This window comes from Coturnix japonica, unplaced genomic scaffold, assembly GCF_054131305.1.
Source record: "Coturnix japonica strain WE unplaced genomic scaffold, WE-NBRP24 Scf062, whole genome shotgun sequence".
NCBI lineage: Eukaryota > Metazoa > Chordata > Aves > Galliformes > Phasianidae > Coturnix > Coturnix japonica.
Window position 1 is genome coordinate 929,644 of NW_028188965.1, and position 15,834 is coordinate 945,477.

Here is a 15,834-nt window from a genome sequence, read left to right on the forward strand (position 1 = left end):
AAGTCCAGACCCAAAAGTCCAACCCCAGAAGTCCAGATCCCAGAGTTCAGACCCCAAATGTCCAACCCCAAAGTTCAGACCCCAAAAATCCAGACCCCAAAGTCCAACCCCAAATGTTCAACCCCAAAGTCTAGACTCCAAAGTTCAGACCCCAAAGTCCAGACCCCAAATGTCCAACTCCAGAAGTCCAGACCCCAAAGTTCAGACCCCAAAGTCCAGACCCAAAGTCCAACCCCAAAGTTCAGACCCCAAAGTCCAGACCCAAAGTCCAACCCCAAAGTCTGACCCCAAAGTCCAACCTCAAAGGTCCAACCCTAAAGTTCAGACCCAGAAATCCAACCCCAAAAGTCCAGACCCCAAAAGTTCAGCCTCAAAACCCAGACCCCACATCCACCCTTCCTGTTCTGGGTCACCTTCCATCACCTGCCAAGCTCACACGGAGTTGAAATAGACCCTTCCCATGCATGACAGTGCACTGACCCCATAAAAGAACCCCACTTTCAGCGCACACAGAGGCTTTGGAGCAATCTTTATTGGCAGAGCATTCAGTTTGCAGCTGGGGGGGTGACGCAGCCTGGCTGACCCCCCTTTGCTCACTTCTTGCGTGGCATTTTATCGGGGTACTCCTGGAAGAAGTCGTTGCACATCACGGCCACGCAGGCCAGGAACGTGGCATACTCATGGAAGTCCACCTCGCTGTCCCTATTGCTGTCCAGGTTACTCATTAGCTTCTGGAATCCGGCTTCATCCGTGCGTTTCTAAGCATGGGGATGGAGAGGTGGCACCGAGGGTCTTTATGAGACCCCCAACCCCGTCCCATCATCTCACTCACGCTGATAAAGCTGGGCAGCTCCTTGGTGAGCAGCTCCTTCAGCTCCGCTTTGCTCAGCTTGAATTTATCCCCTTCCTTCCCCGAGTATTTATGGAAGGTGGAGACCATCACAGACAGAGCCTGCTCCAGGGGGCACGCCATGGGAACAACGGGGGGTCTGGGGGCACTGATGGAAGCTGAGGGCAGAGCCTGGTGTAGTGTCACTGCTGTGCATCACTACATCCCCCCATTCACCCAAGCAGTGGGGCTGGAAGAGTTAATGGGGTTTGGGGGGGGGGAGGGGCAGCTGGCAGAGGGGGTAGCACAGCTTCTGGTGTTTGCAAGGGGAAGGAAAAGCATCTGGGGGGCGGCCAGAGCAATGTGGGCAAAATGACTCACCAAGAGCTGGAGCACAGCGATCCAGGCCGGGTGGGTGGGGGCAATGCAATGGGATGTGCTGCTTTATAGACTCACCACCCCCCCCCCTCAGGCCCCCCCTGGATGGATGAGGAGGTTCCAACGTTGCATTGGCTGATGGAGATGAAGAGGAATCCCCCCCAGAGCCTCCTCCCAGCTCAGCCCAGGGAGTGGGTTGGGTCCAAAGGGGGAGAAATCACCCCTGCAGGGTTGGGTGGGGGGGCACAGGTTAATGGGGGACAAAGCATTTCGTGGCTCCTCTTGGGCTGTCGGAGGTGGCACGAGCCCCAGCGGCTTCGGTCCAAGCTGGGGGTTGGAGTTTTCCTTTATTTGTCCTGTTTTTAACTCAAACCACCTGCGAGCCATTTCTGTTTCCCAACGCCCCGTTGTGTAACGTGGCTCTATTTTGGTGCCCGCGTGGCCCCGCACGTGGCCAGGAGCGTGAAGACCATAGAGCTGCTATGGGATATGGGGGGGGAACGTGGACATCAAACCCCACCAGCACCACAAAGAGTGTCCTGGGTGGGAATGAACCAAGCAAAATGAACCTGGTTTGCCCAGGGACCCCCAGGCTTGGAGCTCGTTAGGGAGCAGGTGCAACCTGGTGCTAATTAATGGGACAAAAGCACCTGGGGATCCTTATAAAGCACGTGGGATGGGGGCAGGGGAGAGTTTGGAGCTGTTGGTGGGGATGGGGGAGGGTTTGGAGTGATATGGGAGGGGTTATGGGGGGGATGTGGGGGTGTTCAGAAGGGTTTGGGGTTGTGGTATATGTGGGGTCTCCATGGGGGCTTGGAGACATGAGGTGATGTGGGATCTCCATGAGGATCTGGGGGTGTGATGAGATTGGGGGGGGGGGCTCTCCATGAGGACTTGGGGTCTCACTGAGGGCTGTGCTGGGGATGCTCTGCCCTATGATAGATCTGAGGTGTGTTCTTTGGGTTTGGGGCCAGCTGGGAGCAGCTTCAGTTCTCCCTATGAGCCAACCTGGACTCACTGTGCTGGGGGTGCTTAGGGGGGGAGATGGCAACTCAGCCCAGCTCTGCCCACCTGGAATGATTACATTGTGCGTAATGGGAGCTGCCTGCAGCAAAATGGGGTTGGGGTCATTTCCTACCCCCCAGGGTGGGTCTATCCTCATCTCCACGGGCTGAGGGTCCCTCTGAGCACCCAGCAATGTTTCCTACCCCCCCATGAGAGCACAGTGTGTGGGTTTGGCTGTGCTCTTTGCATAGATAGTGCTTGTTCCTGCCTGGTTCCCCACTCCCATGATGAGTTAGGGGCAGGGTGGGTGGGGGGCTCTATGTTGTGTGCCCCAAACCCTTCCTTAGGGACAGCAGTGATGTTTGAAGCCCCCAAGGAGGAGGGATATCTCAATGTTGTGCCCAGGGAAAGCTCTGAGCCTGTTCCAAAAGCACCTCAGGGGCTGCAGGGTGGAAAATCCCATAGAGAAGACAGACAAGAGGGAGGCATGAGTCACACGTGAGGCACTGGGAGGGCTTTATTGCACGCTGCTGTGTGGGTTCACTTCTTGCGGGGCCTTTGGGCATCACGGAAGAACTCATTGTACCCCATGGCCACGCAGGCCAGGAAGCAGGCGTATTCCTTGAAGTCCACCTCGCTGTCCTTGTCGTGGTCCAGGTCGTTCATCAGGCGACGGAACTCACCCTCATCCATCTGCTTCTATTTGGGGGGGGGCACAGCAAGTTTGGGGTTTGGGAGGTGTCCCCATGTAGAGATGGATGGAAGCCCCGACTCCCTCCATCCTTATAGTGAGAGAAGGGTATCTTCTCTTTGTTGTCCCCCCACCCCCCAAGGGAGGCATTTAGGATCTCTACAAGCACTAGGGCTGCACAAACACTTCGTTCTACCCCCTCAATCAAACCACAGCCAGAAGGAGGAATAGAAAGGGGGGGGAGAGAAAGAGAAGCACTGAAATAGGGACGTCACTCTACCAATGTCATCCCAATACCCCACATCTCTGTGTCTGCTCCAGCCCCAGCCATGGGGTCCATCCTTTAGGTGGGCTATAGGGCAGCATGCAGCCCCCCCCCCTGCTTTGCTCACACCAGGCTGTGATATGTCCCTATGTGCACTCACAGTCCCAAAAGCAGGCAGCTCCTTGGTCAACAGCTCCTTCAGCTCAGCTTTGCTCAGCTTGTATTTATCCCCTTCCTTCCCTGAGTATTTATGGAAGGTGGAGACCATCACAGCCAGCGCCTGCTCCAGGGGGCACGCCATCATTGCCTGCATGGGGATATAATGGGGTGACCACGGGGGACCCACCCAGATGGATGCTCACCTTTTGGGGTGAGGATTCTGCTCTCCAAGTTGAAGCTGTGGGGTAAATCAAGGGCTAAAAGGGACTCACCGGGCTTGATGCTGAGCAGGGGCAGCAGGAGCTGGGGTGTCAGTACCACTGTCACAATGTGCTGGTGTTTATAGGGCAGGTGGGGGGTGCAGCCCCTCGCCCCGGGGTGTTCCCAGCCTTAGGTTTCGCCCGCACCCCATTTTTGCTCACTGAGCTGCATGATGCTATTAATGGGGGGTGGGGGGAGAGTGGGGATGGGGCTGAAATCAAGTAGCAGCCCCTGTCCCATGCTCAGCCACCGTGCTCTGGGTGCTGGCTGTGGTTCCAGTGTCCCCAGTACCAAGCAGTGCCAAGGGATGGGTGGCAGTGGCAGCAGTCGTTGCGGTGTGAGCTGAGACAGAGTGAGATGCGCAGCACAAGGTGGGCATTGATGGCAATGTATTCTTTAGGCACATGGGATGCACTTTAAAGGGGTCTGAGCCCACTCCCAGCCCCCAAAGCTGTGCTGGGAGTGGGGAAACGTGCTGGTGGGGGGGGCAGCCCTGTTGTCTCTGTGCTCACCTATGGGCTGCTGGCCTTTGTCACCCTCCTGCCCAAGTGCTGGGGAGGGTGACAGTGGTGGTGGCCAACAAGAAGGGCCTTGTCTGGGTCTGGGTGCAGGGATGGGGGGGGCTGAGCTCTGGTGTTGTGTCCCCCCCCCCCTCCACTGCAGGGTTGGGTGGCTGGAGGGGGGGTACATGGAGGGGGGGGGGGGGGTAATTTGAAGCTCTTCTTGAAGTCTCTCAGATATTTGGGGCTGTTTATGATGGCAGCGTTTCTCCCCAAGGTTGGGGGTTTCCACAGACCCCCAAATATACTATGGACAGCCCCCCCCGCTGGGTCCTGATGTCCCCAAGGAGAGACCCCAAGAGACCCCATTCTGCCCCCCCCCCCCCGTGCAACAGTGCTGAGTTGGGGCTCACAGCCACCCAGGTAGGCTGTGATTCTGCATGGCGATGGGGGGATGCACATCTTTGACCCCCCCACACCCACCCACCCTCCCACAGACCCCTCCTTTACAAGGGTGGGAGCAGCGAGCACGGGATGCGCTCAGCCGATCCCAGCAGGGACACGGGGACGGGAGGCACCGTCCCCACACCGGACCCTCGGAGGGGGCATCCCGTAGCCCCTCTGTAGGGGGGGGGGGTTCCCCGCACCCCTCGGCTCCCGATCCCGCACAGCGGCTGCGCATCCCCCGCCCCGGAGCAGCGCGTTGAGTCACGGCTCCGCCGCGCCCCGACGGGATTCCTGAGCACTGAGTCAACGCAGGCGGCTCCCACGGGTCGCCCCCCCCTCACCCTCCTTCCTATAAAACCCACCGGGATCCCCGGGGCAAAGTGGGGGGTTGCGTGGTTGTGGGACGGAGGGGGCAGAATTCGGGGTGGGTGATGGGTGGGAGCTCCCCGATCCCGAACTGCTGCCATCCCCTGTGCTGGGGGGGGGGCGTGGGAGCTCAGGGGGCACCTCTGTAGCCCGGGGGTCCCATTGGGGTACGCAGAGATGGGGCTGTGGGATGGGGTCACTTTGGGACCCGCATCGGGCTCCATAATGGGACACATCGTGGCTGCGCTCCACGGACACGGGCGGTGGTGACACCTCGTGGTGACACGCTGAGAGTCATCAGGGGACAGAGAAGACCCCCCCCCACCTCCATGCCCCCATCCCCACCGCATTCACCATCCTCGCCGTGACCCCGCTGCTCCTCCAAACTTTATTGCAGCAATAAATAACCCGTGGCCATTAGCCGGGAGCTCCCAGCCCCAAAAGTGGGCAGGGGGGGACCATCACCAGCCCCGGGGGGTCGGGGTTGGGGAGGGAGGGGGGCCGGGTTGGGGGTACCCCATGGAGACTCCAACACTTTGAGGGTGCTCCAGGGGGTGTTGGTTGGGGTGAGCTGAGAACGGACAGCATTTGTGTCCTAAGTGAGGGGGAAGCTTTTCTCTGTGCTTCCAGCCCAGCTCTTGGGGTGGGGGGATGAGGGCAGGGATGGGGCAGGAGGAGCCCCCCCGTGGTGACCTCATGCCCCTTCATTGTGGTGTGTGGGGTCTGCATACCCTGAGCAGGAGGGGCACAAAGTGAGGGGCTATGGAGCAGCGGGGGCTGAGCTCTGGGTCTGGGGAGGGGGGATGAGCCCAGCCTGTCTACTTGGTGTGCTTGATGCTCTGCTCCTGCTGGCGGATGATGTGGGCGATGGGGCTGGCGATGCCTCCTATCAAGGTCCAGTACTCCTCGAAGCTGATGCGCCCATCCTTGTTCTCATCCAGGTCGCAGATCAGCTTGTCGGCTGCTCTCCTGTTCCCAGTGTCCTGCAAGGGGCAGAGCGAGATATTAACACCAAGAACCCATTAGGGGGGGACCCCAAATCCATCCCTGCATCCCCCCCATCCTCACCGTCAGCATGTGGTTGAGCTCCCGGCTCAGCATCTTGCGGAAATCCTTCTTGCTGATGCGCCGAGGCTTCTTGCAGCAGCAACGGCTCGAATACTTATCAAAGTTGTTCACCAGCACCTGGACGGCCCATTCCAGCTCCGTGCCCTCCGCCATCACCCCACGTTCACCTATGGGATGAAGGGGGGGGTCAGGGCTGGGGTTTTTCCTTGGGGAAACCCATAGGGAAGCACATATATGGGTGCCCAGCTCCCTGCGTGACCCCAAAAAGGCATTTTTGACCCCCATAAGGCATTTTCCGCCTTACAATTGAGTGCCTGCTGCCCTGTATCACCCCAAATGGCACTGCCTTGCCCCACCTGCCCCCCCAGGGCAACCACCCCCATACGTGGGATGGTGGTAATTATGGCACCGCGGTGCCCGGACCGCGGCGCCCGGTTCCCAGAGCTCATTAGGTTGGAATGGGGCAGGGAGTGGCAGGAATTACCTGCCAACCCTCCTCTTGCTTCACGGCTCGGGAACACCCCGGCGGGGCTCTCGATTGAGGCGTCACCCAAAATAGGTTTGAGCCACACGAGCTACGGGTTCCCCAATATCCTACAGTCCTACCCTGTGCCCAGCAGGATCCAATTCCTATGGAGCCCCTTCCTATGGATCCCAAGCAGGATACACGCAGGCAAGGACGGAAACGACACCATCCGGTCCCAGCTCCTTCCTGAGCAGGGATGGGGCTGAGCAGGACACAGCACTGTGCTGATTCTTGCAGCGCTGATTTGTGCCACCTCTGATCAATGTGGGTCACAACTGGAGCCACCCCATGGCGGATCGGTGCCGTCCCGGTGCCATCACGCTTAAATCCACCCCACATTTGCACCCATCTTCCCCATTTCAGCTCTATGCAGGGTTTGGGGGCATGTTGGGGTGGTAGCACGGAGTGCTCCCCATCATGTCTCATTGTGCTCGTGAGCTGTTTCCACCCCTTTGTGGGGACATTGAAGGGCCCAGTGCTGGCGGCAGGTCCTGCTGTGATCTGCAGCCCCCATCACATCCCCATTGACCTCCATCTCCATTCTCATCGCAGGCCATTAAACATCACCACGACTGCAGCAGTCCCAACCAAAGACCTCACTGGGCCCCACTGCTCTGATTCCCAGCACCAGTCCCACCACACACCCCCAGGGCCACAGAACATCGTCCCATTGTGAGGCACAGGGACCTCATCCCACATTGGGACAGGAGGACACCATCCCACATTGGGATGTGGGGACGTTGTCCCTGTATCGGGACACGGGTGGGTGGGATGGGGCTGATCTCCTGCCCTGCCGCCATGATTCCCTTCTCTCCTCTCTCCTCTCAGCCCCATCCCACAGACCCCCCGTACTGAGCTCCCCCAACCCCACATGCATAGAGCTGCCAAAGGGTTTAGGGAGGAGGAAGGAGGGGGGATTTCCACCCCACATGCAGCCACACGTCCCGGAGAGCTTCCCCCCTGCAGCACCCATGGGCACAGCACCTCACCCGTCCACCCGTCCCGCTGTGTCCGTCTGTCCTCCTGTTGGCTGCGGAGCCGTGGGAGCAATGCCGTCCTCTCGCCTTCACCTCGCACCCATCCCCGTGGGCCCGAGGGCTTTAAGGAGGCTCCCGCCCCTCCCTGACGTCCCAGGGCGTTCCCAGCTCACCTGGAAGCAGCCCCGATTGCAACACACAACAGTGGGGCTGCTGAGCCCACCCCAAAGGGACACCCCGGGGGTCTCCATCCCATCCATTCCCCGTACCGACGTGTTGAGAGCCGCTGGCCTGCAGGAAATCTCACAAAGGGTTTCAGGGTCTGCACCATTGGGACACTGCTAAGCAGCAAAGAAGGAACAGAAACCACGTGCAGAGCTTGCAGCTGGAATTAGGGAACCAAAAGTGCTCACCAAGAGGATGCAGGATGCAGAGGGAGGGGGGTTGGATGGTGTTGTCCCCCATATGGAGTTCCCCTCTGCAAAGGGCCAACATGGCAGCCATGGGGGTATGGCCTGACCCAATAGAGGAAGGGTCTGTGCTGCCCTTCTATGTGTGCATAGAAGCTGAATCCCACCTACTCCCACCCCAAATGTGGGCACAGAATTCCCTCTTTGTGGCCTATGGCTCAATGGTTGGGTGTGCACCCCCTGGCTGGGTGTCACCAACCCAGTGCCTACACCAGCACCAAAGGGCAGAGATTCTGACTTTCCCCCTCCATCTCCTTTTTTTTCCTCCTTGCCCATTTTTCCTCCTTTTCCCTGCACGTCACCCTTGTGTATCACCAACAGGGGGAACACACAGACATATAAACCATCAGTTGGGGTCACCCCGACTCCATTCAGCCCAAGGGACTTTGGAAACATCAGTGACCCCCATATGGTTGGGTTGGGGCTCTCTGAACCCAAAGTGCTCGTGGTGAAGGTGCTCAGCCCTTTGCAGACACACGGGGACCGGCGATGCGCTGCAGGGCTGTGCCAGGAGCTCACAGCCATAATTAACCAGGCCAGCTAATTGCACCCTGCGTCGGCGCAGCGATGGCGAGGAGATCCAATGCATAGATCAGATACGGAGACACCAGAGCTGCATATTTTGGGATGCAAAGAGGAGGTCACGGCGCCGGGCAGCGGCCGCCCACGTTTCTTCCTCTGCTCCATAGGGACCTTTGCGTTTGGGGCAGCGGCAATGGGAAAGCTCTGTGTGTCATCCCTGCTCCCTTCTGCCTGATCTCGGGGTGAGGAGGAGCACGGTGCCAGTGCTGCAATCCTGTGGGGTGGGAGCCCTCCCCGGCCCCGCGGGCAGACAGCTCACTGTGAATCACAGCCCTCATTACCCCGTGCCGGGCCGATGTCACAACGCAGCCCGTATTTTTACAAGGCATCCAGGGTGTGTGCAAAGAGCTGCCATGTAGGATCGGGTCCCATCACACGGCAGTTCCCAGACACTGCTGTCATCCCTGTGAGCTCCTCATCCCCTGGACCCCCACCTCAGTGTGTCCCTATGGTGCTCCTTGGGCTCACTCATTGCCCAGCCATGGGGCTGAGCTCCTCCAGCCCCATAGATCCTTATCAGGATGGTTCAAACCATGGGATCACCAACAGCGCATGACAGCATTGGGGTCACAAAACCCAACTCTGGGGTCCCCCTCCCACCACAGATCACCCCACAGCCCCTTATCCCCTTTCCCCCTCCCATCACCCCAACCATTTGACACATTTCCTGTCTCCAATTAAATGCACACCACACCTCTCGGCTTAATTCCCATGTATTTATTTCCAAGGCAGGAACAATAAATAGTCATTCGTGTTGTGAAATCCACCCCAAGGTGAGAGGAGACAGAGGGCGGCCACGGCCGAGTCGCGGTGGCGGTGTCGGGAGGAGCCCCGGCCTGGCTCCGCTTTCATCACCTTTCTTTGGGTTTTGGGGTTTTTCATCCTTATTTTTATTCTCCCCAGAGCACAAAGCACACACCAATGCACGTGTGGAGATGGCACCCATCAGGTCCCCATCCCATCCCGTCCCCATCCCAACACCACCCCACTCCATCCTCATCCCCTTCCCAACCCCATCCCATTCCCCATCCCAATCCCCAACCTATCCACATCCCACCCCCATCCCACCCCTATCCCATTCCCCATCCCAATCCCCAACCTATCCACATCCCACCCCCATCCCACCCCCATCCCACCCCTATCCCATTCCCCATCCTACCCTCAACCCATCCACATCCCAACCCCAATTCCATCCCCATCCCACTCCCATCCCACCCCCATCCCACCCCCATCCCATTCCCCATCCTACCCTCAACCCATCCACATCCCAACCCCAATTCCATTCCCCATCCCACCCTCAACCCATCCCCATCTCCCTCCCATTCCATCCCCCTCCCATTCCCCATCCTACCCTCAACCCATCCCCATCCCAGTCCCCAACCTATCCCCCTCCCATCCCCATCCATGTCCCCCTCCAGCACACAGAGCTCAGAGGGAAGCACAGCCCCATCCCAGATGGCATTTCACACAGAAATCCCACCTCCCATCACTGACCCCACACCTCCCCAACCCCAGAACTATCAGGGCTCCCCCAGCCCAGTATATGAGCACCATAGAGCCACACATCCACAGCTCGGGTGCTGCTGTGCCCATGGGGTCCCCATTGTGTGAACCACCGCAGCATCCCATGCACGTTCACCCCATGCAGCCCTGTGCACACCAGCAGCATTGCATGCACACGGGCACCCCTTGCATTGCACACCCTCATGCTCTGCAGTGGGATGCTCAGCCCGGCAGCTCAGCCCCATCCCCTCCCTCTCCCTGTGACAGAACAAGGCCGTCCCATTGCAGCTGTTGTTTTGTTCCATTTTTTTTCCTTTATTAATTTATACAAAAACAGTTGCACGTGCCGCAAGCAGCTGACATCCCTCCACCGGCCCACCACGAGCGCAGCCATCAGAGGGGGCACGGAGACCCCAAAAAACCCGTGCAGGGACCATGGCCACCAAGATGGAGGGGGGGGAGAGGCAGAAAACACCCCCAAACCACCGACGGTGCCATCAGAGCTGATCCAGAGCCCCACATCTGAAGGGTTTGGGGGAAAGGAGCAAAGTCCCTCTCGCTGCAGCACTGTGGGGCCGAGCAGCTCCTTGCGGCGCGGGGCCGAAGCGGCGCCTTCCCACCCCCCCGGCCCTACTTCCTCCGACAGCCCTTGGCTGCGTCCCCCATCATGTCCCAATATTCCCCAAATTCCAGTTTGGCTTCATCAGGGTCTCCCATGCATTCGATCTTCTCATCCAGGGGTCCAACACACTGCGGAGGGGCAGAAAAACCATCAGAGCGATGACAAGAGGTGGGGTCCCCAGTCCCCCCCCCCCCATCCATCCCCAAGCTGTGCCCCCACCTTCCCCAAGTGGGGCAGCTTCTGCACCACCAGCTCCCGCATCTCGTTGGGGGTCAGGTATTCCTTCTGGCCTTTCACAGCGTAGCAGTGGAACTGGTTGATGACGGTCTCAATGGCGCGCTCCACGTCGGTCAGCTCCTGGCTGTCCTGTGGGGTGATGGGGGGGAGAAGGGGGGTGTGAGGGAAGTGAAGGGACCCCAGGAGGGAGGGGAGACCCCAGGAAGGAGGGGAGACCCCAGCAGGGATGTGGCTGATGTGTTAATGCTCTGTGCCACCCCGCTACACCGATACAATGGGCCTCCCCTATGGATACAACAGCCCTCAGCACAGATGTGAGCCCGCCTATACAGATGTGAGCCCCCCCATACAGATGTGAGCCCCCCTATACAGACGTGAGCCCCCCATACAGATGTGAGCCCTCCCATACAGATGTGGGATCCCTCCACACAGATGTGGGCCCCCACGTTCCAGTGCTGACCTCCCTATAGAGACCTGAGACCCTCATACAGGTGTGATGCCCTCCCACACCAATGCAGGACCCCCTGTACAGATGCAGGACCCCACCCATCCCACTGCGTGACCCCTCCATCCAGATGTGGGACCCCCCTACAGACATGGGATCCCCCATATAGACCCAGATCCCCCTACACCAGGCTCTGCATGACCCAACACCCACACACTGCTCCCCATATCCCTCCACCTGCTCCCAAGACCCCAACAAGACCCCCGGTGGCTCCATCCCCCCTATCAGTCCCCACCCCATCCCCGGGCACACACCCCCGCGCAGGGCAGGACGGGTTCTTCCTCTCTTTGCACAAGTGGCAATGGAGCTGTGAGTCAGTGCCCATCACGGGGCCACCCATCCCCACCCTATAGGGCTGCAGACCCCACAACCCCAGCAGGGAAGAGTGGGGGAGGAGTGGGGGCACAGCCTGACCCAGCACAGCTCCCCGACCCCGCTGCTAATTAGCAGGAGCTGCATTGGAAGGGAAACGAGGGTGATTCACGGGGTGCTGCGGTTTCCCTTCGAAACACCCCGAAACCACATCAGGCGATGGGGCCATTAGGGAGAAACCTGTCATCTTGGGAGCCCCCACCCCACACCGAGGCCTCCACAGGTGCAGAGCACCCAGTGCCCCCCCAGGGATGCAGGTGGGCACATGGTGATATCCAAGGAGCATAGAGCAGCACTCAACCATCCTCGGAGAGGCTGAACGGAGCACCAAACCCCCAAACCATCCCGGCACCATCAACCCAAACCTGGACAATATCTCCACATCCAAACTCATCCGGGGGGTCGCACAGCTCAGAGCACCCCAAGCTCTAAGGGATGAGGATAAGAATGTTGTCCCCCCCTCCCCCAAATACACCCCACAGCTCCCATTGCCCGGAGTCACCCACCGACCTTGCGCTTCTTGCGGCAGTTGCACTGGCCCATGTTGCTCCTGCGGGGTCTGCAGTCCCTCTGTTTGGGGTGGGGGGTCTTGGGGTGCTGCTGGATGGGGGGTGGGGGAAGATATCCGCGATCAGCGTTGGATTTAGGGGAGATTTCCCTTCCTTCAACGCCGGGGCGAGGAAGACGCCCTGGGATGCGCCGAGCTGCCGGGACACGTCCCTGGGGTGGGAGCGTCCCTGCAAGTCATGGCAGAGCCGAGCGTGGGAGGGGGATTGGAGGGGGGGGTGGCGGACCCTTGGGTACGAGGAAACCCCCCAACCACCCCCCTCATCCCTCAGGCTTAGGCCTGGCCACTTACCTGCTGCGAGGGCTGTCCCGGCTGTGCGCGCGTTGAGCTGCTGCGGGGTTTTATACTGGGGAGGTGTGAGTGGGAGCTCCCGGCACGGTGTGGTGCAAGGAGGTTCATTTGGGAGCCTGGCCCACGGCCAGCGTGGGGCTGGGAAACGCCTCCTGCAAGGCCACACCGAGAGCTTCTCCCATCCGGCATGGCCATGCAGAGCTGCGTGGGAACGGGCACGGGGTACCGGGCACCGTGTGATGGGTACCGTGATATGGGCACGAGGTGCCATGCACCAGGAACCAGTAACCATGTAATGAGCACCAGGTACTATGCACCATGCACCTGGTACCATGTACCATGCACCAGGAACCATACACTGAGCACCAGGTACCATACACTGAGCACCAGGTACCATACACTGAGCACCAGGTACCACGCATTGAGCACCAGGCACCATGCATTGAGCACCAGGAGCCATGCATTGAGCACCAAGCACAATGCACCATGCAATGGATACCATGCACCATGCACCTGGTACCATGCATAATGCACTGGGTACCATGCACTGAGCACCAGGTGCCATATACCATGCACTGCATAGCATGCACTGAGCACCAGGTGCCATGCACCATGCAATGGATACCATGCACCATGCACCTGGTACCATGCACAATGCACTGGGTACCATGCACTGAGCACCAGGTACCATGCATTGAGCACCAGGCACAATGCACCATGCACTGAGTACCATGCACAAGGAACCATGCACTAAGCACCAGGTACCATGCACCATGCACTGCATAGCATGCACTGAGCACCAGGAGCAATGCACCATGCACCTGGTACCATGTACCATGCACTGGATACCATGCACCATGTACCTGATACCATGCACCATGCACCATGCACCATACACTGAGCACCAGGTACCATGCATTGAGCACCAGGCACCATGCATTGAGCACCAGGTACCATGCATTGAGCAGCAGGCACCATGCATTGAGCACCAGGTACCATGCACCATGCACTGCATACCATGCACTGAGCACCAGGAGCAATGCACCATGCACCTGGTACCATGTACTATGCACGAGGAGCCATGCACCATGCACCAGGAACAATGCACCATGCACTGGGTACCATGCACTGAGCACCAGGCACCATGCATTGAGCACCAGGTACCACACACCATGCACTGGGGCTGCTTGCATTGGGGGTGGGGGGCTCCATAAAGAAAAGCAGTGACTTCCAGGCCTGTTAAAGCTTCTTTATTTTGCTTTATGAGCGTCCCCCTCCCCATCACTTCTTTCTCCCCTCTCTCTCCCTCCAAAGGGCCTGGACCAACTCTCCCATCAGCCTCCAGAACTCTTCAAACGTCAGTTCCTGGTCGGTGCTCACATCCAGCTTCCTAATCTGCTCCTCCAGGGATGGGATGTCCTATAGGGAAAGTATGGGGACAGATGAACACTACTACCTGGGGACACCTCTGTCCCCAGATAGGGATCACAGTAAGGGCAGCAGCACTGCAGTGAGTGCCAGCCCAGACTGATGGCCACATGGATGCTGTCAGTCCCCCCCCAGCACAGAATGCAGCACCTCAACCCTTCCCAAGTGCTTTCACTTTTGCTTTCCCACTCTCACAGATCCCCAGATGCCATAAGCAGCCCCACAACTCAAAGTGCCCCATAGAGACCAAGACCCCCCAGCACCACCCTCCATAGTCTGCCCTCACCTTTATTACATTGGGCAGTTGCAGCCGGAGCAGCTCCTGGAGCTCAGTGGCCGTCAGTGTCCCTATCTGACCCCCCTTCCTTGTATGGGAGATGAACACGGTGACCATGGTCTCGATGGCCATTTCCACTGGGGTCAGCTCAACTGCGGCCATCGGAGCTGCAGGGAGAGTCCTGGGAAGGGGGGGGTGATGCCCAATGGGACGTGGGGACCCCCACCATTCCCAGAATGGGGTACAGAGAGTTTGAGTGGCCCCAGCCCTGCAGAAGTGGGAGCTGCCCTTCCCACACTGCAGGAATGAAACAGAGGGAGGGCAGCCAACACCCGGAAGGGGATGGTGGCACCATGGGGCCCCATAACGTCTGCTGGAGGGTGGGGATGGGGCGGTGATCCCACTTACCCCACTCAGCCGCAGCCCCCCGCGGGGTCTTACAGCAGTGGATTGTAGCGTGAGGTCCCTCAACCCTGTGCAGGGCTTCCCGTTGGGTTTCCCGTTGCAGTCACCGCCCGGCAGCAGCTTCCCGTCCCCTCCCCATACAGCAGCAGCCTGAGAACTCCATGCACAGACAGCACCGTGCATGGGATGGGCTATGGGATGAACCATAGGGGTCCCAGGGTGCACTCACTGCATTGAATGGGCTATGGGATGAACCATAGGGGTCCCAGGGCACACTCACTGCATTGAATGGGCTATGGGATGAACCATAGGGGTCCCAGGGTGCACTCACTGCATTGAATGGGCTATGGGATGAACCATAGGGGTCCCAGGGTGCACTCACTGCATTGAATGGGCTATGGGATGAACCATAGGGGTCCCAGGGCGCACTCACTGCATTGAATGGGCTATGGGATGAACCATAAGGGTCCCAGGGCGCACTCACTGCATTGAATGGGCTATGGGATGAACCATAAGGGTCCCAGGGTGCACTCACTGCGTTGAATGGGCTATGGGATGAACCATAGGGGTCCCAGGGTGCACTCACTGCATTGAATGGGCTATGGGATGAACCATAGGGGTCCCAGGGTGCACTCACTGCGTTGAATGGGCTATGGGATGAACCATAGGGGTCCCAGGGTGCACTCACTGCATTGAATGGGCTATGGGATGAACCATAGGGGTCCCAGGGTGCACTCACTGCATTGAATTAGCTATGGGATGAACCATAGGGGTCCCAGGGTGCACTCATTGCATTGAATGGGCTATGGGGTGAACCATAGGGGTCCCAGGGTGCACAAACTGCATTGAACCACCCAGATCACTGTTAGGTGCAGGGTATGCCCACCCCCCCAGCCCCCCACCGGTGCTTCCTGGGCTCTGCTTTGCTCCTATGGGAATAGGGACACATATGGGGTGGGAATAGGGACACATATGGGGTGAGAACACTGTCCCCTTTGTCCCCTTCATCCCATGACACCGCAGGTCATCCTGGCTGCAGACCTGGGGCTGGGATCACCCTTCTCCGAGTGAGAGTTGTGACTCACAGCCGGCTGACATCACC

General features: G+C 59.0%; 5 protein-coding genes across 14 annotated transcripts; all 5 read right to left on the bottom strand.

The window, feature by feature from the left end:
* Nucleotides 1–512: 512 nt before the first annotated feature.
* LOC107324373 (protein S100-A4-like) lies at nt 513–1,246 on the bottom strand. Of its 3 annotated transcripts, none has more exons than XM_085533625.1 (3): nt 1,211–1,246; nt 833–1,008; nt 513–758 (listed from the first exon to the last, which is right to left on the bottom strand). In XM_085533625.1, the coding sequence occupies exons 2-3, from the start codon at nt 971–973 to the stop codon at nt 594–596; spliced, it is 306 nt and encodes a 101-aa protein (XP_085389751.1). In that variant the 5' UTR covers nt 974–1,008; nt 1,211–1,246; the 3' UTR covers nt 513–593. The 3 variants fall into 3 exon arrangements, with proteins under 3 accessions (XP_085389751.1, XP_015739836.2, XP_085389753.1); XM_015884350.2 differs by having other exon boundaries at nt 833–1,021; XM_085533627.1 differs by having other exon boundaries at nt 833–1,079.
* A 1,465-nt stretch (nt 1,247–2,711) lies between these two features.
* LOC146751764 (protein S100-A4-like) lies at nt 2,712–3,708 on the bottom strand. Its single transcript, XM_085533628.1, has 3 exons — nt 3,600–3,708; nt 3,329–3,475; nt 2,712–2,911 (listed from the first exon to the last, which is right to left on the bottom strand). Exons 2-3 carry the CDS (start codon nt 3,470–3,472, stop codon nt 2,753–2,755), a joined length of 303 nt encoding a protein of 100 aa, XP_085389754.1. The 5' UTR covers nt 3,473–3,475; nt 3,600–3,708; the 3' UTR covers nt 2,712–2,752.
* Nucleotides 3,709–5,266: 1,558 nt separating this feature from the next.
* S100A16 (S100 calcium binding protein A16) lies at nt 5,267–7,837 on the bottom strand. Of its 5 annotated transcripts, none has more exons than XM_085533621.1 (3): nt 7,742–7,837; nt 5,970–6,136; nt 5,267–5,884 (listed from the first exon to the last, which is right to left on the bottom strand). In XM_085533621.1, exons 2-3 carry the CDS (start codon nt 6,120–6,122, stop codon nt 5,720–5,722), a joined length of 318 nt encoding a protein of 105 aa, XP_085389747.1. In that variant the 5' UTR covers nt 6,123–6,136; nt 7,742–7,837; the 3' UTR covers nt 5,267–5,719. The 5 variants fall into 5 exon arrangements, with proteins under 5 accessions (XP_085389747.1, XP_032305090.1, XP_085389746.1 ...); XM_032449199.2 differs by lacking the exon at nt 7,742–7,837 and adding an exon at nt 7,485–7,570; XM_085533620.1 differs by lacking the exon at nt 7,742–7,837 and adding an exon at nt 7,480–7,570.
* Nucleotides 7,838–10,316: 2,479 nt separating this feature from the next.
* On the bottom strand, nt 10,317–12,809 carry S100A14 (S100 calcium binding protein A14). 2 transcript variants are annotated; one of them, XM_015884490.3, is made up of 4 exons: nt 12,623–12,809; nt 12,274–12,360; nt 10,869–11,015; nt 10,317–10,777 (listed from the first exon to the last, which is right to left on the bottom strand). In XM_015884490.3, the coding sequence occupies exons 1-4, from the start codon at nt 12,728–12,730 to the stop codon at nt 10,658–10,660; spliced, it is 462 nt and encodes a 153-aa protein (XP_015739976.2). In that variant the 5' UTR covers nt 12,731–12,809; the 3' UTR covers nt 10,317–10,657. The 2 variants fall into 2 exon arrangements, with proteins under 2 accessions (XP_015739976.2, XP_015739975.2); XM_015884489.3 differs by having other exon boundaries at nt 12,274–12,363; nt 12,623–12,808.
* Nucleotides 12,810–13,856: 1,047 nt separating this feature from the next.
* On the bottom strand, nt 13,857–14,806 carry S100A13 (S100 calcium binding protein A13). Of its 3 annotated transcripts, none has more exons than XM_085533629.1 (3): nt 14,736–14,806; nt 14,346–14,494; nt 13,857–14,041 (listed from the first exon to the last, which is right to left on the bottom strand). In XM_085533629.1, exons 2-3 carry the CDS (start codon nt 14,487–14,489, stop codon nt 13,904–13,906), a joined length of 282 nt encoding a protein of 93 aa, XP_085389755.1. In that variant the 5' UTR covers nt 14,490–14,494; nt 14,736–14,806; the 3' UTR covers nt 13,857–13,903. The 3 variants fall into 3 exon arrangements, with proteins under 3 accessions (XP_085389755.1, XP_015739978.1, XP_015739977.1); XM_015884492.3 differs by having other exon boundaries at nt 14,337–14,494; XM_015884491.3 differs by having other exon boundaries at nt 14,337–14,508.
* Between the last annotated feature and the right edge of the window lie 1,028 nt (nt 14,807–15,834).

Excerpts from the sequence above, each read along its gene's own strand:
- LOC107324373 (XM_085533625.1), bottom strand. The coding sequence starts at position 973 with ATGGCGTGCCCCCTGGAGCAGGCTCTGTCTGTGATGGTCTCCACCTTC. Across the intron at positions 759-832 it reads AGCTGCCCAGCTTTATCAGC|AAACGCACGGATGAAGCCGG; the intron begins GTGAGTGAGATG and ends CCCCATGCTTAG.
- S100A13 (XM_015884492.3), bottom strand. The coding sequence starts at position 14,489 with ATGGCCGCAGTTGAGCTGACCCCAGTGGAAATGGCCATCGAGACCATG. Across the intron at positions 14,042-14,336 it reads AACTGCCCAATGTAATAAAG|GACATCCCATCCCTGGAGGA; the intron begins GTGAGGGCAGAC and ends CTTTCCCTATAG.
- LOC146751764 (XM_085533628.1), bottom strand. The coding sequence starts at position 3,472 with ATGATGGCGTGCCCCCTGGAGCAGGCGCTGGCTGTGATGGTCTCCACC. Across the intron at positions 2,912-3,328 it reads AGCTGCCTGCTTTTGGGACT|AAGCAGATGGATGAGGGTGA; the intron begins GTGAGTGCACAT and ends CCCCCCAAATAG.
- S100A16 (XM_015884493.3), bottom strand. The coding sequence starts at position 6,921 with ATGAGACATGATGGGGAGCACTCCGTGCTACCACCCCAACATGCCCCC. Across the intron at positions 6,137-6,575 it reads TGGATCCTGCTGGGCACAGG|GTGAACGTGGGGTGATGGCG; the intron begins GTAGGACTGTAG and ends TTCATCCCATAG. Across the intron at positions 5,885-5,969 it reads AGCTCAACCACATGCTGACG|GACACTGGGAACAGGAGAGC; the intron begins GTGAGGATGGGG and ends TGCCCCTTGCAG.
- S100A14 (XM_015884489.3), bottom strand. The coding sequence starts at position 12,730 with ATGAACCTCCTTGCACCACACCGTGCCGGGAGCTCCCACTCACACCTC. Across the intron at positions 12,364-12,622 it reads CGGGACAGCCCTCGCAGCAG|CAGCACCCCAAGACCCCCCA; the intron begins GTAAGTGGCCAG and ends CCCCCCATCCAG. Across the intron at positions 11,016-12,273 it reads ACTGCCGCAAGAAGCGCAAG|GACAGCCAGGAGCTGACCGA; the intron begins GTCGGTGGGTGA and ends ATCACCCCACAG.